The following is a 24,472-nucleotide window of genomic DNA, read 5'->3' on the forward strand; positions in this document are numbered from 1 at the left end:
ATCACTATATATTCTTCAATATACAGAAAGTAAGCTCTGAAAATCCTTACTGATGTGGAGAAAATCTATTAATGGTATATACTGCACTGTACATACAAAGAGGTAGCATACCTACTTGTTACCTGTTTAGAGTGGTCCAGCCCTTATGCTATTGCAATTAACAGCAAAATGCCTGGGACCGTAGGAACCAAACCCTGCCTGTAAGATCCCAGTGAGCCAGAGACTTGGAGACAGCAGGGTTGCGTGCATCTGCATCAGTGAGTGGTCTAGCCCTACACAAGCCTACAGGAAGATAATGGGGTTTTATTATTATTCTTCAAATATTTTAAAAGGAAATTTTACATATACACTATAAATGCTTTTCCATGAATTTTAAATTCTCAGCGATGTACAACAAAACACTTCTGGAGCTCATTAAACATCAGTGATATTACTGAAAACACAGTAAATATCTTTGAAACTTAGATTCCTTTCCGTACAAGAGGACCCCATTACATGGAAATGGAGTATGTGTTGGGGATCCTAAATGGTGGATGCATTTTTGTAAGCATGAACAGTTCAACAGTAGTTTCACTTAATATTACATTAGAAGTTTGCATCCATTTTGTTACAATTGGACCTTTGAGAAATGGTATCTACAAATCATATTTGGCAAAAAACACTAGAGAAAAAAAGAAAAAGCCTCTTTACAAACACAGAAATGTGTTAGCAATCATACAGCCAAGTCCATCTGCTCTTCAGTCCTAAACCCTAAATAGATATCTTAATTGTATTCAAATTTTCTCACTTGCACCAGAGGAGAGCAAGAACTACCTTACTGAATGGTCCTCCAGGGGTTAGACCAACTCCCACTTATGTCAGTGGCATACATTTAATGACTTAAGCAAAGCTACAACAGAATAATTTCAGATCCCAGGAGTCAAACCAGTGTTTTCTAGAGACTTTTCTGGCCCCAGTGAGCTTTCTTCTGAGATAGCTCATCTAAAGGTACACAGAGAAATGGTTCATTGCAGAAGGACTAGCCAAGTCCTTCTGACTGGAGTTAGTGAAAAACTCAAATGCAGCCTGAGACAGTGGAGAAATTACCACAATGCAGGGGAAAAAGCCAAAAGGTGAAATTAAATTCGTCTAAACACTCACAGGGTCCTGAACAGCACAGATGCTTATTCTGTACTGTGACCCTTGCTGAGCACAGCAGTTCATCTGCTCAGGATTGCTATTCTCCAAAGATGTGAAATAGCAAACTTTCTATTGCCCGATGAAGACATACAATGTAAGATTTCATACAACTCTGATGACTTTTGGTTCCTGCTCAATCGTTCTCTTCTGTAAAAAAAAATTTGTTATACGTACTGTAGGAAGAATATATTAAGTCTGGCTAACATAAAAGTCTACTCTGTGTTATACAACACTGAAATCATTGCATAGAGCCAGTGGTTGTCTAATATGTAGTATTTTCCTACTTTTATTTTTGCAGGTGTGATTTGTGTGTGTGGCAACTGAGATCTGGAAAGTCTTCCTTAAGTCTCTTTATGAAAGGCTTTGTGGATGTTTGTATCATATTTTCGGGGGGAACATTCTCTTCTAACAAAGTACTCCTTTACAGTGCTGTCTAAATTCAATAAAAGCTGATCTTTGGAATTCACTGCTAACTCACGCCTGTATCTGTGCAGGACGCACAATGAATTTGCAACTTCCATCCCTTTCCTACTCAGAAAGCCCTGCCAAGTTAAAGTGGGAAGAAGAGCATACTGCAGAGGCAGAGTTTCTTCTTTTGACCACCCCTCCCAGAGGCCACACACTGCTTCTAGCGACGAAAGCAGAGGGAGACTCACCATGTTTATATTCTTCTATCAAATGGTTGTTCTGCCAAATCTATTTTGGGTAGCTTTAGTTATTTTTTAAGGTAACTAAAAAACTCAAACTTTCAAGGTTCAAATAACAAGTGAAAGAAGATTATTCAGCAAAGCACTTGAAAGGCAGGCAAATATTGCTAATGCAATCTTATCTCTCTGACTTTACAGAAAGGCATAACTTAATAGCAGTCTTTTCAAAAACATTACTGTCCCATCCAAGGTGCAATTAAACATCCTGTGTTTCTCCTGAAATTCACCAATTAACACAATTTCATTCACTGAAAGACTTCAGTTCTGTACCAAGGAAAATGTGCTTAGAGGTGAGAATTGTGCCAGCTTAATTATTGTATTATGACAATATTAATGTAAATTTTGTCAAAATAGTGTTGGAAAGGAGGATTTGGTTCTGTATAGAACACTATACTATATAATACCACTATTAATATATAATAATACTCCTCTGTTTTGTAAACAGAAACTTGCTGTCATTCAAGACTTAATGGTGAAGGGTTTCCTGCAGAGCTGTACTACAGAGTGTATGCTTATTACATCATACAGTCAGTCTGCCTCATCTGCATGAGGCCTTTCACAGATATTATACATTTTATTAAAAAGGAGCATACGCAAGATCAAGTATTTTCCTCTGGTGGGGGGGGAGAGGTAGGTGGTGGGAAAGGCAGATGCATTTAATTATTTCTGAGTATTAATTGTAGTTAGCATTTAGATGCACCACTGACTTTCAATTTGACTTTGCTTCCTCTGTCAGCCTTGTCACCAGTAAAAAGCATTTTCATCTATAGAAAAGGCAAGGGGAATGACAATGAGAAGATTTAAAAAACCCCTGAGTAACAGGCAGTGCCTTCTACATGTCTGCTACGTGCTCACACATTTGCCAGGATTGACTAGAAAAATCCAGACACAACTCACCTAGTCAAATTTTATGTGGAAAAAATAACTGGCATGGAGATTAGGTGGCATGTACCAAAATGCTGGACTCTTTCTACATGTTAATCAACCATTGTGTGAGAGATTAATCAAAATGCATGTTCTGTGACATGTAACAATGCAAAAATCTGTCATATGAAAACAGAAAAAATGCTAGTATGTGCATGACCAGAAAGGTACCACATTTTTCAATCGGTATAAAAGCCTGAACAGTGACAGTGACAATCAATCAGTGTGTGGCAGACCATGAAACTCACCCTGGACTAGGCCAATGAATCAAAGTATTGCTGGAATTGCAAATACTAATGCAACTGTCAAAGATTTAAAGTAATTAAATTCAGCAGTATCAAAGCAATAAAATTCTACCAACATGGTAGCCCTAAGGCAAAGGGATGTCTTAATAACATAAAAATTGAATTGGCACTCTCTTCTTTGCCCCAAATCACAAATGAAAGTCCTATCATGGTTAATTTGGCCTTTCAGGTTTCCCAGGCAGACATTGTTCTTCGTGGACAGCAGAGAATCCTCTGCAATTTTTGTAAGCATACATTGTGTCCTGATACCCATTACCAGTAAATTTATTTTTTTTTTTCACCATATTGGTGTACTGTGTTACACGATTGCCATTTCCTCCTTAAAGGTAACTGGATGCATACATACATTCTACGGCATTAGCTAGGTAATTAAGTAAAATCCCTTTTAGTGTGGACTTAAAATCTGCCTAATATTGTTAAAAGCACTTCGGGATCATTCCTGACCATATGCATGTTAAAACACATGCTGTGGGTGCGTGATTTGTACTATCTGTTAAAATAATGCACTAATTAGCACCTTTACACTTGTAAGGATGTTATTGGGATGATGCCATTTTAGAACACTGCATTCTAATGTTTTCTGTAGTATCCAGCAAAACTTACAGTCCCTCCTTGTGATTAAATTCATGTAGCTAGGTAGTAGTATTTTCTACCTAGCTACAACACCACTATGGACTGGTCCTGCTAAAACAAGAACACACACGTATATAGACCCATACAGAGGGTAAGTATTTTTCCAACAAACTAAGTCGTAAGTTTACAGAGCGTTGTGATACAATTGTGCAGAGACAAAGCTAGCCTCAGTCCATGTCTCTTTCTTATGAGAAGCTTGAGCCCAAACCTTGCACCTGCGCAGAAGCCAGAAAGAAAGTGAATGAAGTTTCTTGAACCACCCTCCTTCCTGCATTTTGCCTAGCTAATCATGGAGTATATCCTGTCACATTTGCATTCCCTCCACCTGTGTCTAATGTCCAGAATTAAAGGGCCCCATGTTTGGCTGCCTGGTAAGAGACTATCATAAAAATATTAAGACCTTACTAATTAATTTATGAATAAAGCTCATCCTCTTAGTTATGGATTAACTTCTTACACACTAAGACCTCTCACCCAAAAGAAACTGTGCTTTCATTTTAAGTTAGCTCACACTAGAGACTGATTTCCATTTTCTCTTAGACTGGTAGTGCAACTATTTTCCAATGAAGACATAGGCTGTATCACTTGATTATTGATAATCCTTCCACAGTAACTCTAATTAGTCACCACACACACAAAAACCTGCAGGATGCTCTTGCTCCCAGAAGCCCAACTGACATATACTGCAGGACACAACACCAATATTTCATGTGGCGTTAAAGCGTAGCTGATAACACCTCACCTAATTCATCAATGAAGATTTAAAGTAACTCTGGTAAAAATGTCACAAGCTTGAGTGACATAGACAAATGGGTCTAAATTAGTAATTTCATTACAGTTAGCAAAATGCATCAATTGAAGTTTAATGCTTAGAACTTTCATGCTTCTCAGCCACTATTGTGCAAATACATTTACCTAGTCATTCAGGAGGAGCACCCCCACTCTTTGGGAATCGCTTTTGGGACCTGTTTTTCCTCCGAACGCTTACCAGGATAGGGACTTCCTGACGAGGATGGCACAAACAGTTTGTCATATTAATATTGCATTTGTCAGTATCCACCTATGCTTTGAATTTTTCTTGAGAAAATACAGCATGCTACAGACTCAGCAGTTCACTCCCTTTCTTATTTTTGAAGACAAAAAATTGCACTAAAATGCCTCTGCCAGAGCAATGCCTGGCTTTGTAGCTTAAGAGACACCAGTGCAAAAATTGGGCAGTCCTGCAAAAATACAGCAGTGCACTTAAATGTTACCTCAGAAAGGAAAAGACAAATGGGTATGCATGCTTTTTATTTTTATATATTACATGTAGCCTTATTTTCCTTCCTGGCATTCTGCTTCTTCCACTGGAACATGAGGCCTGACGTTCTTTGGTCCTGCTGGAAGACACAGAAGAGGCATGCATGCCCACTTTTAGCTTTTTTATTAAACCAGACAGCAACGTCACATTTTATACCAAAGTTTGCTTTCTCTCAGGTATTTTCTCAGTTGGTTTAGTTTCATAGGTGTTACAAAAAAGCAAAGGCCAAAAAGAATAATCAGGCACTTTGACTGCTTCTTTTCTTTTGCAAGATCATAAGCCCACTGATACCCATAGAACTTCTGTTGTAAAAAGATCTAGTTTTCTCAAATAAAATATAACCATAGAAATTAAGTTCCCTTTTGGAAACCAAGCACAAACAAAACCAAGTAACTATTACAATCTTCACAGATCACAGTTAATAACACAACCTTTGTTGTGGTTTTGTTTTTTTCCCTGCAGGTATAAAACAGTGCAAATTCCTGAAGCAATGTGGTTTAAGATGGACAGTGCTATGAAGACGACAGTGGAAGCACTTCATAAAATGTGCTTTTCAGATTTTCCTATTCTCACAACGTCATTGTCCAGTTCACTGAGTCTACAAGAAAGTTCAAACAGCTGTTTTAACTTCTGAATCTTTAGTCTTCACTGGAATCAGAATAATGCCACTTGAAAGATATGTTTCAACATGTATTCTTCTTGCACATCTTTTGGAAAAACCTTAAGATTTATGAAATATTGCTGAATACTAATTTTTCTCCATAGGCTCATCTGTCCCATGTCAGAGCAGGCTATTTAAAACTTCAATCACTTGTGACAAGAATGGTAGTTCCTGTACCACTGTGATAGAAACATCTGGATTTTATTCCAGAAACATTCTATGGTTCCAGCTGCTACAACACTTTTTCTTGCTGGAGACTAGTCTGTGAGGATTTAATTTCGTTCACCTGCAAAATTCCATTCATATGACCTTTTCACTGAAATGCACATGCTGCATCCCTCAAAATGAGAGGAACTGGCATTAAAATGAATCACAGAGAGGAGCGAAGTACATCACTGTCATGTTAGCAGACACTTGGAGACCTGTTGAGAGCTATTCTCTTTCAAAGCAAAAATAAATACAAAACGTGGGTAAAATCAAAGCCAAACATGAAGAGTTATACCCTTAGTAGAAATTAGGCATATATAAGTACATGTCCTGAAGTAGTCTCTTGCTTTTTTTCCAGAAAAAGCCAAGTACGTCATAGAATCACAGACTGGTTTGGGTTGGAAGGGACCTTAAAGATCATCCAGTTCCAACCCCCTGCCACGGGCAGGGACACCTTCCAGTAGAGCAGGTTGCTCCAAGTCCCGTCCAACCTGGCCTTGAACACTGCCAGGGATGGGGCAGCCACAGCTTCTCTGGGCAACCTGTGCCAGTGTCTCACCACCCTCACAGGAAAGAACTTCCTAATATCTAATCTAAATCATACTGTACGTACATCAACTTAATACAGAAGGTAAATGCAATACATTAGTCCCACACATAGATTAAATTGATGTCAAACAAGCAACGTAAAGTACACGCTTCCCATTTCACGTAGGCAGAACAACATTTCGTAGATTCCCAGTTTGGACTGGAAGGGACCTTAAAGCTCATCCAGATCCAACCCCCTGCCACCAGGAGGGACACCTTCCTCTAGGCCAGGCTGCTCCAAGCCCCGTCCAACTTGGCCTTGAACACTGCCAGCGCATCTCCAGGCGCACCCAAGGTGCACAGAAACACAGGCACACCCTCCGTGGCATTTTTAGCGTGTGAAAATTCCTGAGACGTGTTAGGTGGTGTGAAAAAAAAACCGACACAGAGGGCGTTTTATACTGGTTTTGACACAATTTCGGCTGAGCCCGCAGGACTCCCGTCCATGCTACACCAGCGAGTGGGAAGTGAGCACCGCACTGGTTCCCGCCACGCTCACGCAAAAGCCGCTGTCTGCTATCGCGACAAAACCCCCACTCGCGACGAGCGCCGCCACCCTGCAGCCTGCCAGCAGCGGCCCCGCCCTCCCGCTTACCGACATTTCCGGCAGCGCTGCGTCACTTCCCCTGCGGGCTGCAGCGAGGAGAAGATGGCGGCGCTGAGTGAGCCGGTGCGGTTGGAGCGAGGTGAGCGCGGCGGCGGCTGGGGGCAGGCGCTCCTCACCGCTCTGTGGTCGCTCGCTGCCGCGGGCGAGCTGCCGCCGGGGCGCTGCTGCTCCAGCCCGGCCCCGTGGCGCTTTGCCGGCGGGCTGGCCCGAGCCCTTAGGACGGTTTTCCCCGTCTCCTCCTCACCCCCGGCTGAGGCCTGGTCGCCTGAGGCCGGGCCGCGGGGGAGCCGAGAGCGGGCAGCAGTGCTGCCCTCTGCGGGGCTCCGAGCGGCCCCTCTGCCCTGGAGGCAGCGAGATAGGAGCCTGCTTTGGAAATGTTTTCCATTGCTTCTGGTTCTTGCTTGTGCTGGCCGGACTTGCTGCTTTAGCTTTTCTTCACGCAGGTTTTTCTCGCGTTTCAGTGCGCGGCTGGGTTTCCATGGATGCACTGGCCACAGACCTCTTCCTGTGGATGTGTCTGCTGTGCCTCTGCTAGTGCCAGCGTCTCTGATAGCTCCTTGTTTCTGCTTCTCTCCTGGGAAAGCTTACTTTTGAACTCGGCTGAATTCTTAGCTTTAAGTTCGATCTGTTAGGCTGTGTCTTAGTAATAATAATTTACTTGTTTTCATAGAAGACAGCTGACACATTCAGGACTCCCTCTGCACTTGTCCGTGGTTCTGCTCAACTCTTGCCCTCTCACGTTTATGGTTTCATCCTGATATTTCAGTTTCTAGCCTAAATTTGTGGTGTTAATACCATACAGTGTGTACTAGAATCAGTAAGAAAATGGATAAAATACAGACCCTAGTTAGGTATTTTTTCTGTAATACGTTTGTGTCTTGTATCCAGGGATTTTAAGAAACAAGGATAAACTTTCTTCAGGGTGGTTTTTCAGAGCTGTGCAAGGTCCGCAGTAGCTCAGTGAACACATGCTTGTATAACAATATATATGATGGGCTTATTAATGTGTATTTAGGAAAGTAGGGATTGGAAAGTGGAATTTAAATAGGAAAAGAATACTGAGAATCAGAAATCTCGGTTTTGAAAAGGAAAGTAATTGAGTGTAGATGACTGGATGAACTGTTTTCTTGCTGCCATTTACATTGGAACCACCACCTTTGCTCACAGTGCTAGATGCTTTTTTTATAGTTGTATAACACACTGTACATACCCATGTGTGGTTCTATCACACTTTAGTTACCACAGAAGTGTTTTTTTCTGTTTGCCTGACCCTTTTTCTCATTCTACAAGTGAATCACTTGTGTGAGAGAAGGTCTGTAAATAGTGACTTATATAAGGATGTTGCTTCCGACTCCACGGCTCACCTACTCTTCCTACTCCAAAGCTTGTTAATTAGGGCAGCTGCTTTGGCAGTGGATTAGTTTCTTTTGGTAGGTCTGTGGAGTTAAACCTCGGGCAGCATCCTTCTCCACCTCATTACTCTGCCACTATGCGCTATCCATGAAAGTAAACAAATCTGCAGCATTTCTTAGGGATCAGTGGAACAAAGGAGCTATTTAGTCTTCTGGCATATTGGCCTTTTTAAGAAAAGAAAAAGGGAGCACAGTATAATGGGCCCACAAAAGCCAGAGCCGTATTTACCGAAATAAATAACTTCTGTTAATTGTGTGAGGCTGACTGCAGATAATCCGATGCATCAGCAGCAGCTTGAAAATGAACATCACTAATGTTGTTGGCATATAGCATAAGAAAGGAGAGAGTAGAAAGTGAACATCACTGGTGTTGTTGGTATATAGCATAGGAAAGGAGAGAATAGTGTGGAAAAAGAGCTGATTTAAAATGGTTACCATATGCTTACCATCAGGGCAATTGGAAATTCTTCCCGTCTGTTCTCTCCTCCAAGCTGCATTGCAAACACCACCACCCAAATTCACTGGAGGGCAGGAATGAAACAACATTTAACATTTTGAAGTTATTCTTATGGTTTGGTGGTGATGTGTGATAACTCTACATGCAGCTTGGGAATCCAGACTATTTGAACATAAGCAGTGGAGGTGGTTAATCAGGAGTATCTATGAGGATGCTGCATTTCTCTTTCTGTGTTTTGTTCACACATATGCTTGGAGTGGTGGCATCTTGCTGTCTTTTTTTCCCCACATTCTTTTTGTTTAACTGTATCTTACTTTTTAAGGACTTTGATGCTGTGAGCACAAAAAATGATTTGTGAGGAACAGGCAACTGATATAAAAAGGATGAAAAGGTTAAAAGAAAATCCATTTTTTGGTTATGTGTGGATTTCATTTTGCAGTGAGTTTTATGGGTGTTTTTTTTAATTACCTACCTCTGGTGTCATTTCTACATTGATCCTTGTGGAAATCCATCACTGTCAATTCTGTAGGGTTCCATTTCAGCCTCTGGTATGGAACAGTTGGATAAATTATAATGATAATATTGTGAAGAAGACAGCTTTCAGCTGATCATATCACAAGCAGTAGTTCAGGAGGAAGCAAACTACATCAGCAGAGCAGTCAACAACCTTTTCTTGAAAATGAAAGGTGTGTTTTGCCACTTGTTCCCAGCCAGAGTAGTTCCTTTCCAGAGCAGTATTGCTGGGAGAGATTGAACCTTCAGCTTCTGACTGATAGTGCCAAATGCAGTTCAGTAGGAGAAAGTTACACTCATTTCACTTTCAGGCTGATATAATGGGGTCCTGTCAACAGGATAAAACAAAACAACTCTTAGGTTGGGGGGGAAAGTGTGTGGGTAGTGGGATCCATCGCCTGTACCTGAGCCAGAGGAACAGTATGGTAAAAGGAGATCTGTAGAGTGCCGATTAGCTGACTTTTGTGCTGCATTTGTCTGCTTTGGGTTTTTAACAGCAGCAGCTTGGTCCTTTGATCTGAAAGCCCTTTTTTATTCAACTGCTGTTGAATAAACTGCTGTCTTCTGCTTTATTTTCATCTAAAAGGAATCCATTTCAGTGTATCCCATCACTTGTTGACAAGCTGATTCTATGCTCTTAGTCTACGCTTCATGAAAGACACAACTGTTCCCAAACTAGCCAATTTTACCTTAGGGTATAAGGTGCTATGTAGTTAAACATTTCACCTCATAGGAGATCCAGGCAGGATATATATCTAGTTTATTGATGAAACACGAAGGTCAAAAAAAAAGGAGAAATTAGCAAAACTGTTTCTGGAGTCTTCATTTCTGCAGCTGCTCTTTGGATCACTGGATTGCTCTCATTCTTTAAGATTTCTTGCAATATCCTAATCAAATTGTTAGATAACGAGTTCATGCACCTTACAGTTTAACATGCTTCATGGGCCCCAGACTAAGGCACAGCTGTGTACAACTGTACTCTTCCTGTGCATGAAACAGTCATTTGTCTGCAAACATCTGCAAGTATTTACATGATAGCTGTATTGTAATTTACATACTTACTAGACTTTTTTTCATGAATATATGGAGTGTTGCAGGATTGGAAGTGCTGCTGTTGCCATTTGTTGATCATTCTACTTCAAGCTGTTCAGTGCGAGACTTGATGAAGTTCAGATAACTTGCACTGCTGTTGCTGAACACAGGGACTACTAAGAATGTTGGGGATTTTTCATCACTGGAAGAGTAATCAACAATCACATCTAGAATTTCTTTAATTTCACCAACTATTTTGTATGTTAATTGAAACGCACAATGTATATTAGGAAATTAAAAGCTTCAGAAGTGTTTTTGCATTTTGTAATTGTACAAAAAGCAAATAGGCATGCCTGTGTGAAGTGAGTCCGCTGAGGGCTTTGGATTAGTAATAGCTAAAATTTAGGGTTTGATACTTCTTTGCCTTACGTAACTGGTGCTTGTGAAGCCTGGAAATGCTTGCCAGAAACTGCCAAGTTCTCATGGCACATAGAAATCTTAACTCTCATCTGAAATAATTTGTGTCTTGTGGCTATAGTGATAATACTTGGATGTTCTTCCATAAAGGACTCGTTTCCAGTCTGTGGATGACCAGCCTGGGAGGTTAAGCTGTACCTTATTTCATTGACTGTACCACCTGCAGGTGTGTCTGCTAACTCACAAAGTGGACAGAACATGAGTGTGAGTTGTCTCTGCTCAGTGCATTTGACCTGCATTTCAGAACATACACCCGCCTGTCTTTTCATCCTGTTATGTAAATTCTCTCTTCTTAAACTTGCCTTTAGAAGTTCATGGCTATTGCACATCTTCTGTGCTGTCATGGTGCCATTGAGTGCGTTCACATGAAAAATGGTTGCCTAAAGGTTAATTACAGAAAAAAAGGAAGTAATGCATTTGGTACATAGCAGTGTCCCAGACGCCATCCTTTTCTAAAATAATCTGTACCTTATTTATATAATAGATTAATCACTGCTTCTTTGCCTGTGTGCTAATGAAACTAATTCTTTCTATCTGCTTTTCTGAGAGAATGTTCTACTTCTGTTCAAGGACTTGCGTGATTCAGAATCATCACTAATGAAAATAAAAGTGAGGGATAGCAATATCTTGTACTCTTCTAGAGCTGCCAAGAGCATGTCACATGGCATTCGATGCCTCTCTTGAGTCGTAGGGGTCTGGAATTAAACTCTTCACAGGGAGTTCAGTTTCACAAAGCAGCATTCGCGTTTATAAGAATATGGACATCATGAATTCTTGGGAACAAGTTTCTAGGAACTGGAACAAAGAAGTTTGGGGTTGAGGGTTCTAAAATCGAGAGATTCTCAACTGAGAATATCAAAAGAAGCTTGGTTGTTTTTCTAAGCACTGGAGGGTAATAGGCCAGGTCTCAGCTCTGTTGTAGGGAAAGTATTCAATGTAGTCTTGTTGAACTAATTTATTTTATTTTTTTTTAATATAAAAGGAATGTTAGTGTTTTTGACAATATTTTAGCTGGTTTGCTAGTTTTAACAAAATGTGATCAATGGCAGTAGATAAATTATGAAGTACGCATAAGAGATGTTGATAGTGTATATATCAATGAAATATTTTAGTCTGATTTAAACTTCAAGGAAAAATCAGATTGTCTGTGTAATGTGGCAGCAATAACTCCAGATTTTTTTACAGGGTTGGATGCTGTGGTTGACTTAAAAATAGTTTGAAAGTAGAGTGTTTTATTGTAACATTTTGTAGATGTATAGTTTTATGGGAGAAATCCAAGGTATACACCTTAAAGCTATATATTAAAATGTGCACACACAAAGACTGCTCCATTAAAATAAAGAAAGAAAAACCAAACCTGTAATTTCCTCAGACATTCCTCATTGCTGGTGCTTTATTTTTCTGTAGACATCTGCAGAGCAATTGAGCTGCTGGAAAAATTACAGAGAAGTGGAGAAGTGCCACCACAAAAGCTACAGGCGTTGCAAAGGGTCCTTCAAAGTGAATTCTGTAATGCTGTAAGGGAGGTAAGTTTACTTGACTTAAGCAGTTACCTTTAGTTAAAACCCAGTATGTTTTATTTTTTCCTTTTTGTGCCCAGCGCAGTAATCTGATTTTGCTCTAAGAGCTGAATTTGATTTACACAGCTTCATAGAACAGGACTTACTTTTAAAAGTTCAGAAGAAAAGAACAATAATTGGGGATAGCATAGGTGTATTAATAGCTCAGGAGCAAATAACTTTTTTAGAGGCTATTTTGAGAGTCTGTCCTTACTGGCAGCTAGCATGCTGTTATCCTCTTGGAATGTAAGAATGGACAAAGTACCAATTGCCTATGTTCCTTTTAAGCCATATCCACATTACCTCAAGGTGGAGCCTTGCACCACCTCATCTTCATTCCAGTTACTCTGTTAGAGATTTTTAGGTGATTGAGTATGCCTTGCTATTGTTGTTGGTGCTTCCACTGATGATAACACCTGGAATAATTTAAAAGATGTGGTTTTAGACACAGGTATCATCTTAATATCCTCATCCTGTTGAGGACAGTGTGTTTTATTGCTTAGCACATCCAAGTTATGAGGTAGATATGAGGATGTGGGTTAGCCTTCAGTGTAAGCACCTCCCTACCATAAGTATTCTTTGCCACTGTGTTTTCAATACCCTTTTTTTTCCTAAGGTATTCAATTAGTTGCATCAGTTGAAGGAAAAATGGGGATCTTAAGGGAAGGGATGGGTTGTTAGGAGAGCTTTGAAGAGCTTTCTTTAAATGATTTTGCATGCATCCTTATTGAAGAGTTTCACATCGAATCAGACGAGAAGATAGTAATCCATGCATCTAGTCATGTGTTAGACTAGCCATAAGCACTTATGAATTGATGGTAAGGTTTGGATGCTGTGGAAGGAGGAAGATTTAGGCTGAGATTTAGATCTGCATGGACTAACTGAGCAATAAAGGTATCAAGAGAGTTGTTTCTTCGTCGCATGGTAGATTGTCACTTGACACCTTGTAGTGAATTAGGGAGTAACTTATTAGAGGTGTGTACTTCTTACCTTACACATTTTTTCATTATACCTGGTATTTTGTTGTATTATCTAAGCAGAAAAATATCTGTTTCCCCCATACTTTTAACTGTTTTGTCTCTAAAGGTGTATGAACATGTATATGAAACTGTGGATATCAGCAGTAGCCCAGAAGTTAGAGCTAATGCAACGGCAAAGGTAAAAGCCAAACTGTAACTTGTGTAAAATACAGTAGTTTGTTACTTCAGAACCAGATTATTATTTAAATTTCAGTAGAATATTACCTAGATGTCTGATAAAATGGATAAGCTTAGCAGGTTATTAAAAGATATAACAAAAGACTTGATATTTTTAAGATTGTTCCATTTTAATTTTATTCTTGGAGTTCTGAATTTTTCAAGCTACTATCTATTCCCTACATACCATTCCGTGGTACCTAGAGAATTAATCTCGTTTGTCTTCACATTTCAGTACTTGGAGATAAAAATACTTTTCCAGTCTGCTCACTGTGTCTAGCTAAGAGGTCTATATTTAATTTCTTATAAATAGGAAAATCTTGTTTCTTGCAGGCCACCGTAGCTGCATTTGCTGCTAGTGAAGGCCATTCCCATCCCAGAGTGGTTGAACTACCCAAAACCGAAGAAGGTCTTGGATTCAACATTATGGGAGGCAAAGAACAAAATTCTCCAATCTATATCTCTCGTATTATCCCCGGCGGTATAGCTGATAGGCACGGAGGCCTGAAACGTGGAGACCAGCTGCTTTCTGTAAACGGAGTGGTAGGAACTGGTTTTCACTTTATGTAGCAGTGACTTCTTGATTCCACTTGGGGGCATACGGAGAATATACATGGCACAAGCTCGATGCTGCCTTTTAATCTTGACGAAATAGTTTCTTTTTGTCCTTGCAAGTGCAACTTGCTTAGGTTTCTGTGAAGTTGTGTGCATTGGAGAGTTCTAGGATTATGCTTTGGTTATGTGTCTCACTTGGGAACTGCACTATTTATGTCAGTATTTCACATTCTGAGGGATTGTATACTTTTACTCCAGGTATTGTGTTGTGAAACCCAAGTTTCCTGATGCAGATTTTAATTAATGTAGTTTTTTGCACCTTCTAAGGTAAGTAATAAATTAAGCTGTGTTGCCTTAGAGGGAGCAGATTCTCGTTATCCCCATAAAAATGCTACTGCATAATGAAAGCTGTAATAAGATGGAACTACAAGGTGGTGTTTTCAGTTGAGTGATACTTTTTTCCTTCCACTTAAGTGTACTGACCGTTGAAACCAGAGGCTTTTCACCATATCTTAAGCAGTATGTGTATCAAGTGCTGTTGTGGATATTTATTTTTAATGAGTATCTTCTAAAGAGTTAGAATACAAAAACCAAAACACAGGGTGGCTGGAAAGAGGAGGCTACGGACAGGCTTTGACTTAAGGCAGCTGCTAGTCAAATGCATGTAGATATTTCTCAAACCAGTGCTTTCATTTGCAGAGAAGCTGTATGATAGCTTAAAATTTTGGTTTCATCACTACTTCTGCAAACTGAACTGTATTTGAAGACTGAGGGTCAAACTAAACCCTGTACTCCGTAATTCGAGTGGTGGAGTTTTTGACACTTGGAGGAATAGAGGCTAACTGGGTGTCTGTACTCTGGGAAGTCCCTGCTATGGTAGATCTCTGGCATACTCAGCTCCTGGCTATTATTTGGGAGTCCAGCTGTCCTTTTCAGGAAATGAGTGACATGGATGGCCGTAGTGATGCAACTTTCCTTGGCCTAGCCTTCCTGTTAGTTTGAAGCATTAAGTGTTGAGGGACAAGCGTAGAACTCTCTTCAGATGAGGCCTTCCTCACCCACAGGCACTCTTAAAAGAAAAACCACCACCCAAAACTGAACCTGATCATCAGGCAGTTTGTACAGCTAACGAGGACCGCATGTGTGTGCAAGCACATGTCTAAATATGTATTGCCATCGTATGAATACAGTGAGTGAGTGCATAAAACGCTTTTTGAGAATGCTAATGTCTCAGAAAAAACATCTGATATTTACAGATGGAATCCTGTCATCTTACTATGTGACAGGCATTTTCTTGTAATTACTGATGTAATAATTAAAAAAGTCACTGCCAAGACTGTGACTTAAAACAAGTTTGTGTTTTTTTTCAGATGGGAGATTTTGAATATACTCCAGAATTTCAGGCATGTTGATATAATTAAATATAGACCTTTACCACCTTTTATTACTGGTTTTAACCAGAACAGCCTACACATCCGCTTGAATAACATGAATGAAAACATTCAAATGTGTGTGTTGTCTAAGTCTGATAGAAGAGAAACTTGGGTTTTTTTAACTGTTGTCTTTTTTTCTGTAAGTAATGTTATAGTATCGGGAAAACCCTCCAATCAACAGGTACATCACCTGCCTTCTAGCTTCTAATAGCACCAGTGGGAGGTAGGCTTGGGGTAGTCCCATCATTGTGTTTAATAAACTTGATAAAATGTGTGCTGTGCAGGAATGCATATTTGGATGCAGTTGTTGAGGACTGTTGCTTACAATTTGTAATTAGGTGGATCTAGTATAACCCTGATAAATTCTGGGAGTTGTTTTAGGAAAGTATTTTGATTTTGTTCTTACTGAGTTGAGTTAGGCTGTTCTGAATCACTTTAGAGGAAATTAACTTGAAAACCTTACTTTAATGGAGAGACATGTGGAGCACTAAGATAAGCAGCATGCTGCATGTTAGCTGCTCTAGCGCATCACTCAGTATGCACTGTTCTGCCCTGTCATAACACAGGATAACATCAAGAAGGCAGCTATCTTGCGGTTGTCTGTGCAACTTATTAGGTAAATAGAGGGTGACTGCTGAATTTAAAGTGCATCCAGAAAGAAGAAAAACAATCGAGTTTTAAATAAGTGTCCTCCTGAAGTTGTTGGGTTTTAAGTGTAATTTCAGGACTGCCTAATGTTACTCTTGTTTCACTTATTGTATGTAAATACAGAATGTGATTGTTCAGCATAAACCTGACCAAAAGTTTTGCAGTACTCTATTAATACTAACGAGTATATTTATCATCACCTCTTACTGCTTTGCTGAGGAATAAGTCTTGAATGTGGATGACGTTGTCCTTGTGGAGTCTTCAAACTAGAAAACTGCAATAATTGATTGTCTAGAAATTGTACAAAGAATTAAAAAAACCTGTTTTCAGTATGTGTCTTTACTAATACTATACTCCATGGTTTATGCTTTGCAGAGCGTCGAAGGTGAACACCATGAAAAAGCTGTAGAACTGCTGAAGGCAGCTCAAGGAAAGGTTAAATTAGTTGTGCGATACACACCAAAGGTCCTGGAAGAAATGGAGTCGAGATTTGAAAAAATGAGATCAGCAAAACGCAGGCAGCAAAATTAACTTTGAATGCAATAACTTGAGGAGAAGATATATTCCATTTGTGTTTTTATAGTTTATGACTCAGTTGGTCCAATGCCTGGGCTATAAAAGACCCTGTCCTTTTTACAGAATCACAGAATGATTGAGGTTGGAGGGACTCCTGGGGATCATCTTGTCCAAGGCCCCTGCTCAGAGGAGGGTTAGCTAGAGCAGGTTGCTCAGGACTGCAGCAAGCTGGGGTTTTAAGCATCTCCAAGGATGGAGACTCCAGAAAATCTCTAGGCAACCTGTTCTAGTGTTTGATCTCCCTGATGCTGCAGAGGTCTGTGTTTATGTTTAAATGGAGTCCATTGCCTCTTGTCCAGTCACTGGATACTACTGAGGAGAATCTGGCTCTTTTTTTATACTCATCTCTGTCAGGCATTTACACGTGTTGGTAAGATCACCCCTGAGCCTTCTCTAGGCTAGACAATCCCTTTTCTCTCAGCTTCTCCTTGTCTGTCAGATGCTTCAATCACTTCACCTTTGTGGCCCTTTGCTGGACTTGCTCTTGTAATGCCCATGTCTGTATAGAGGGGGAGCCCAAAACCGGACCCAGCACTTGAGTTGTGGCTTTCCAGGGCTGAGCAGAGGGGAAGAATCACTTCCCTCATCTTTGCTGATAGTGCTCTTCGTGATGCAGACGGGGAGACTGCTGGGCTGCTTTGCTATGAGGGCACACAATGGCTCATGGTCAGCTTGGTATCATTCTCTGCAAGGCTGCTTTGCAGCAGGTTGGCCCCAGCCTGTATGGTGTGTGGAGTTATTCCTCCCTGGTGTAGGACTTTGCACTTATCTTAGCTGAACTTTGAGAGATTCCTGTTTCTCTAGCCTGCTGAGGTCCCTTTGGCTCGCTGAGAGTGTGCTCTGTCCTGTCACACCTGTCCTTAGTGGATATGTTACCCAGTATGGGCCCCAGTACAGACCTCTGGGGTCCACCAATAGAGACTGGCATCCAGCAGGACTTTGAGCTACTGATCACAACAACCCTTAGCAGTTCAGCCATGTTTAGAATGTTTTCAGTCTGCATAGGTTTCATGCATTAAGAGGAATGTGTACTTTTAAAATGGCCTAAGATAACCCCGGAAAAGCATATATTGGTATTTCTAGATTTTTTTATTTTTTTTTTTAATAGGCCTCTTTCATGTCAGACCTTTAAGCATGAATTGAATGTGCAGGTTTTTCAAAGGCATTTAATAAGACATACTTGTACAATTGGCATCCGTTTGTTTTTTTTTTCCTGTTTCCTTTTGGGATTCCTTAACATAGAATCTGCAGGTTTTTTTCCTGACTGATTTTGGAAAAAGATTCTTATGTAGCAGTATTTTGGCACTTTTCTTAAGAGTATGTTGTATATCAACTGCAAAACCTAATCATGATCTACTGTGTAGCTGATAATGATACCAGATTTTGTAATGTTTTGGTGAGGACATGATTTTTACACTTACGCTAAATTGTAATTCATTATTATGGAAACTGTATTACCTCGCCTGTAAATAATTTACAGTTGGTGTTCTCATATAATGATTTTTCTAATACTGACACTTATAAATTTGCAACAATCATTCCTGTAACTTATTTTGTACTAATTTTAAAGCAGTTAATGGGGGGATATAATTCTGTATGCAGTTCTGGATTGACTCTCTAGATGTATTTTTATACTTGGAAACAGAAGCTATATTAATGCAGTGCAACAGAATTCCAGATGTTTCCCTGACTTTCTGCTGTTTAAAAGAAATATTCATCTTAATTGTCATACCTCTTGTGGGTTTTAGTATGTTCTGTTGTAGTCTTATCTACAGACTGACTGTCTTGGTCTTGGAATAGTTAGTACCTAAATTATTGGTTATTACATGTATAAGAGTAGAATGTTCTGAAGCTTATATGCCAGGTTACTGTGACATGTGAACTTGTCTGGGGTGTTATTACTGACTGCTTCTGACTTGGAGGATTCTTGTTTGTACTGCATAAGTACTGCACATCACCATTGCTGTAAAACTTTCTGTGGAGTGATGCTGTGGTAGTTACAAGGAATCTCCAGCTGGAAGCAACTAATATCTTATCTCAAGTGTGTTTGGTGGTGGCACGGTTTTTGTTTGCTGTTGGGAAGAATAATTCTGGACAGAGGTCCTCTTCTTGGAATCTTCCAGGCTTGAGGCTGTACTCATACAGTTTAGGTTTTGTGGTCTTTTTGGTTTGGTTTTTGTTTTTTAAGCTTCGCCTTTTAGTATATATCTCGAATTAACTTGATTGTCTACTGGGTGTTTGTTCACTCATATGGCAGCTATGAGTGCATCCTAATTGACTGTTAGAATTTGATTCTTAAAAGCTTAAACTAAAAAGTGCAGTTCTTACTACGTGGCTAATCCCTAATCTGTTCACATGGAGGAGATCCACTGTGAAATAATTCAGTATGTGAAAGAAAGGAAAAGGTTAGTGATCTAAAAATGACAGCATGAAGTTTGTGCTTTGTCAATTGACCTATTGGAAAAAACATTGTGATTGCTACAGACAAGTGAGAAATGTGATTGCTTTCTGCATGTTTGCAAGCATGGTAAGCCTGCAAAGAGAAATTTGGGTTTTAAAGATACCGGTAGTTTGAAAATGTAGTATAGATGTTTATCAGTTAGATGACATTGAGCACTGAATTGCGTTGGTTGTGTGTTGTGGGCCTCTTTCAACAGGCCCCATGTTACTGATACAACCATGTTGCTGAATTGTATATTTTTATGGAACAACTGATGTTTAAGGTATTGAGACCAAAATCACTAGTTAGACCAATTGTGGATGTGTTTTAATTTAATTGTAAAATAGTAGAGATATGGTTTAGAGCTATATATAAATATATATATATTAAAGAAGGGTATGGATGCGAGATAGAAATGTGCATTTTAAAACCTGTATCCCTTGTGTTACTGAACCAAGAGGTGTGTTTTATAACTTTATGGAAATATTTAGTGCAGCTAGAGGTGCTAAATGCGGTAGCATTTTCATTCTGAGTTGTAGCATTTTGGATACAGCTTGCCAACTACTACAAAACGTGGGGAGGTGTATCTGGGCATATAAATTGTACATGTAGAATTTAATAAAGTTTTTAAGTGGCAACAACAAAAAAATCCTATAAACAGACAATTTATTAATACTTATCTTTACTATTATGAAAATCCTATACTATTGAGGAAAGGATGGAGTAAAATATGCCAAGAAACTTCATCTCTGTTACTACTGAGCAGTGCCTGTACTGTGTTAACATGCAGTCCTTACAAACTTGGCATACTTGGGTATGCAAAGAGATTGAGGTGTCATGTCTGCAGATGATTTCTGCATCTGTTGCTGCTGTGAGAGATCTTTGGGTTTTATCAACAGAAAAATAAAAGTTAAATTTTGCATGCATTGTGTTTGTGCTGTTTTTCTTCTGACTTTCTATTCTGAGCACTGCTTTCAGGCTGCTGTAATTGGGTGTTCATAATCTCTAGGGCTCAACATAAACACCCTGCATGTGTGTGGGAGTCCAAAGAGGAAAACCTTCAAGCTGTTATTAGTTAGTTCTCCTGATTGCTTATGGATCTTCCCTTTCCTACTCCAAACGGCTAGTTAATCTGATTTGGTAGCATAGAAGGCAAAAGTGGAATCATAGAATGATTAGAGTTGGAAGGGGCCTTAAAGATCATCTCGTTCTATCCTGCCCCCTGCATGTCGACCTAAGTTATCCAGGTTTTTTTATGTAGTTACTGGATTTCTATTTTTTTCTTTTCCATCGTACCATCTCTTTTAGGCAGCTCAGACACATGTTCTTCCATGTTTTTTTTCTGATTTCTCCTTGCCTATCTAGAAAATAGGTTTGTAGAGGTGGAAAAAACCCTGAAACACCCCAACAATGCCATCAAGAAGTCATCTTCCCAAACAGTGCAAGACTTGGAATTGTGTGCTTCCAACGGTAAGTAAAACCGCCTCTACCTGGTTCTTATCTAATCACAGCTCTGCTTCTCTGCTCAAGCAGTACAATAGTGTTGTCTGAATCAAATCTAATCTGTGCTGGAGACTGGGTGGCTGACAGCAGGAAAATAAGTCATAGACCCTTCCACCTATTTCAAGGAGCTGTAAGTAAAAGACAAAAGTTAGTAATTTATTGTATTACTGGCATTGCAGCAGCGCCTAGAAGTCCCAGGTTTGAATCAGGATCCCATTTTGCGGTGTACAAACACAGGACAAATAGTTTGGCTCCAGAGAGCCTCAACGTATTGCTAAGAAATCGTAGGGTTTGGGATTGGTATTGTAAGATAAGTGTTTCTGAGAAGTGGGAGGAAAAATAAAATTTTTTAATAGAAAATTGAATAAGGCTTTTTGCAGTTTCATCTGCAATTAATTTGGGCCCAATTTAACTATTTTTTTATTTTTTTTCCTCTCTGAGGGGTACAAAAATGAGTCCATCCCTCAGCACAAGCAGGCAGCTTGAGATGCAAATACCCATTCTGATATACATATTAAAACCTGCTATTTTCTTGGCATGCTCCTAATGAATCTTACTGAAGCGGAGAGCCTGCAGTAGCCATGATTTTTTTCCAGTCATCTGCACGATAAATGTGGAGTCCCTAAGAAATTGTATTTGTGCTGCTGTTTTGTGAAAGCATTAAATGGGGATAACGTGTGTCTGAGCTGCTGCTGGCATTAGATGTGGAGCACACTGCAATCCAATCATGTACAGCAACAGCTTTAGAGAAATGCGAGGATGTATTCAAATGACATACCAAGAGTAATTCTAATTAGGTAAGCAGAAAGCAACTAGATAAGTAATAAGAAGCAACAAAAAAAAATGGATCATGATGGTAAAGGATTGCAGTTACGAAAAGTGATGGTTGTCTTTGAAGTTTGTGTCATTTATTAAGCATTGCCAGGTAGGTTTGTTGCTTCTTCCTGGGTGTCCCCCAAAGTTTTCACGTTAATTTCCATATCCTGTCTGGCATGCTAAGCACTGTATCATGTTGTTAGGTCATTCTTGGTATGGTGGCCAGTGGGTTTACAGCCCAGGTAGCAATCCATCAGTGGCTGGTATGTTTGCTCTGCTCTGCCAAAAGTATCTTTGAGAACTGTCTGGCCCCTTAGAGAGCATCAGAATGTGTCAGTTGTTGAATTGGCATCAGCCCCTCCACAGTGGAAAGAGATAGTGTGACTTGAGCCTTGGCTGCGATTTCGGAACTTGAAGGCTTTTTCAGCTTTTATATACCCTTCTTAACATCTAATGACAGAGAAGATGACGTAAAAGTATTTCCAGGAATTAGCTGGCTGCCTCCAAATGAGCCGATCCCTGAGGTGGATAAACGCTCATGGCTTCTCAAGGATTTATTTGTCTGCATCTTGTTCTGTGGCATACACCCCATCTGCAAACACTGAAGGCAGGCTTTGGATTAAGCCTGGCTTCAGTATTTGCAGGAGGAGTGCCACCTGGCAGAAGAACCGTAAGAACCTGCCTTCTGCGAGTCAGAAGCAGGGCTGTTCTCTGTAGTGCTCCGGCAGTTGCAGCTCTTCAGTTTGTTCTGCAGCTGCAGAGTGAGTTTTGCTTTAACTTCACACTACAGAACAAAACTTGAACCTCTCTGCTTGGTAAGCCAGACAGAAATGATGGGAAATTGCTTAGCAAAAAAGGCAAGGATGGATAATTGGCAGGGAGGGTAAGATAGGCTCAAAATGTCTAGTGTATGCTTATGCCCCAAATTTTGAAGAAAGCTTAATAACTGATAGCTCAACTTAATGATAAGTCATAATTACTTTGCAGTTCCCTTCCTCCCCCCAAGGTAAAAGCTACTTAAAATCAGGCTGCGATTCCTCAGTTACTCTGGTAATAGGGACTCTGCCAGAGCCTATTGAGTCAGTTGCCTTGTAACCATAAGGGCTTTTCAAAAGGACAATCTGAAGTCAATCTTACAGAAACTAAGGTGCCTACATATGAGTAATGTTTATACTTCTTCAAAATAGGAACACGAATAAAATCTCTGTCCTACTGCAGCATCTAAGTAAGAACAACGCAGACAAAGCATTAGACAGCGATGAGGAACTGCATGCTACAACAAGCCAAACCCACTGCTTCTGTTTGTCGTTAAGCCTCCATGTAGAGGAAGAAATCAGTCTCATGAGTGACCTAGTCATCTTGGAGAACATGCCAAAATAAGGTATCCAACCTTATTTTGCATCCCCTTGGTCTTCACCAGGGATATTCTCATATATATGACTTAAATAATTTTTTAGTAGTGCACTGAAAATTTTTTGTGACCAAGTGATTGCATTATGATTAATCGTTCCCTTATAAGCTCCCATGTATTGCTCCACATGCATTTTTTTTCCCAGAGCGTTCTGGTTATGCTGTGATGGTGATAGGTAATATATCAGATCAAGTTTTCTTTGATAAAAAACTTAAAATTATTTTATTAATTCTAACACAGGAGCTCTAATAATATTTTGCTAAACAGCTTATGATTGCGGACACATTCTGGGAGTAATTTATCATTGAAGTTAAGTTTACTCCTTTACATTACTTGGGCTCCACTATAATTCCTCAAAACAGGGTTTAAGTAGGATTTAAAGCTACATAATCCCCAAGCTGGTACTCTGCGAAAGCAGATCTCACCCTTAAAGCACTGCTTCACTTAAGTTTTTTAATTCCTAGTATAATGTCTTGCTTTAAATTTTATACTGCTCAGTGCTTTGGTGGCATATAAAAAAAAGTTAAAACTACACTGTGTGGCTTAAAATAAAACTCTTGTTTCCTGGGGAGGATTTTGGGGAAAGTGCTGTTAGTAGGGCCATTTCTCTGCCTCTTGAGTGTGCTGGGTGAGCCCTGCCTGCCCCTGCCTGCCGCCTTGCTGTTTCTCAGCTGACCACCTACCCTGAAATATGCTAAAATGCATAAAATACCTATCAGTGGATATGGATGTTGTCTTTTCAGCAGTTGAATTAGTGGGTAGGTTTGGCTTTGAGCTATTAGGCTTTGTTCTTGCAGGGTGTTTCCCTACTCAGCTCTTACTAACAGTGGCTCTGCATCCACTGAATTTCTTGTACTTATCTGATTCTATGATACTACTTCTTTGGGACCCCTTCCCTGCAAAGCATTTGCTCATCATATGTAAACGCCCAGTCATGAGCTGATTTCACTTTGGCTATCGTTTGATTTGTTTTAATGTTAAAAGTATTTCATGCTAGAACATCTGCAGAAAATCTTGGTTTCATGTGCTTATAATGAATAATTTTGTAGAGGAAAATTAACCTTGGGTTAGAGTGCTATGATAAAATTAATCTGTTATGTTATGATGCTATTATATTAAAGTGGGAACTGTTCTCCCTTTTTTTCCAAGGTGAATATTTAGTACTGGAGAATCTCCAGAGCTAATTCTAGATAGCTGAGGAGGTGACTAGGCTAAAATAGCTCAAGCAACAAAAAACCAACAAACCCCCGACTGCTGTGGACTCTCCTCTCTTCTGGCTTTGCTCTGTCAAATTTACTGAAGGTGTTGGAATAAGCTGCCTGGTATTATTCTC

At 39.8% G+C, this 24,472-nt stretch overlaps 2 protein-coding genes across 4 annotated transcripts in view; both read left to right on the plus strand.

The window, feature by feature from the left end:
* Nucleotides 1-7,117: 7,117 nt before the first annotated feature.
* Nucleotides 7,118-20,335, plus strand: LIN7C (lin-7 homolog C, crumbs cell polarity complex component). The gene is made up of 5 exons (XM_030484058.1): nucleotides 7,118-7,190; nucleotides 12,410-12,528; nucleotides 13,648-13,719; nucleotides 14,091-14,300; nucleotides 16,769-20,335. The coding sequence occupies exons 1-5, from the start codon at nucleotides 7,154-7,156 to the stop codon at nucleotides 16,922-16,924; spliced, it is 594 nt and encodes a 197-aa protein (XP_030339918.1). The 5' UTR covers nucleotides 7,118-7,153; the 3' UTR covers nucleotides 16,925-20,335.
* Nucleotides 20,336-20,380: 45 nt separating this feature from the next.
* LGR4 (leucine rich repeat containing G protein-coupled receptor 4) overlaps nucleotides 20,381-24,472 on the plus strand; it is an 87,890-nt gene continuing 83,798 nt past the window's right edge. For 2 of the 3 annotated variants that reach the window (XM_030484054.1, XM_030484057.1), the window contains exon 1: nucleotides 21,049-23,109. Coding sequence is in view for 1 of the 3 variants with exons in the window: in XM_030484055.1 (XP_030339915.1) it covers nucleotides 20,504-20,525 (22 nt within the window). In the remaining 2 variants the exon portion in view is untranslated. Of the gene's footprint in view, nucleotides 20,526-21,048; nucleotides 23,110-24,472 lie in introns of those variants that run through there. The other variant, XM_030484055.1, reaches the window with a different exon arrangement.

This window comes from Strigops habroptila, chromosome 4 (genome assembly GCF_004027225.2).
Source record: "Strigops habroptila isolate Jane chromosome 4, bStrHab1.2.pri, whole genome shotgun sequence".
NCBI lineage: Eukaryota > Metazoa > Chordata > Aves > Psittaciformes > Psittacidae > Strigops > Strigops habroptila.

Coding starts and splice junctions, on each gene's coding strand:
- LIN7C (XM_030484058.1), top strand. CDS start 7,154: ATGGCGGCGCTGAGTGAGCCGGTGCGGTTGGAGCGAG. Junction 12,529..13,647: donor TCTGTAATGCTGTAAGGGAG/GTAAGTTTACTT, acceptor TTGTCTCTAAAG/GTGTATGAACATGTATATGA. Junction 14,301..16,768: donor TGCTTTCTGTAAACGGAGTG/GTAGGAACTGGT, acceptor TATGCTTTGCAG/AGCGTCGAAGGTGAACACCA.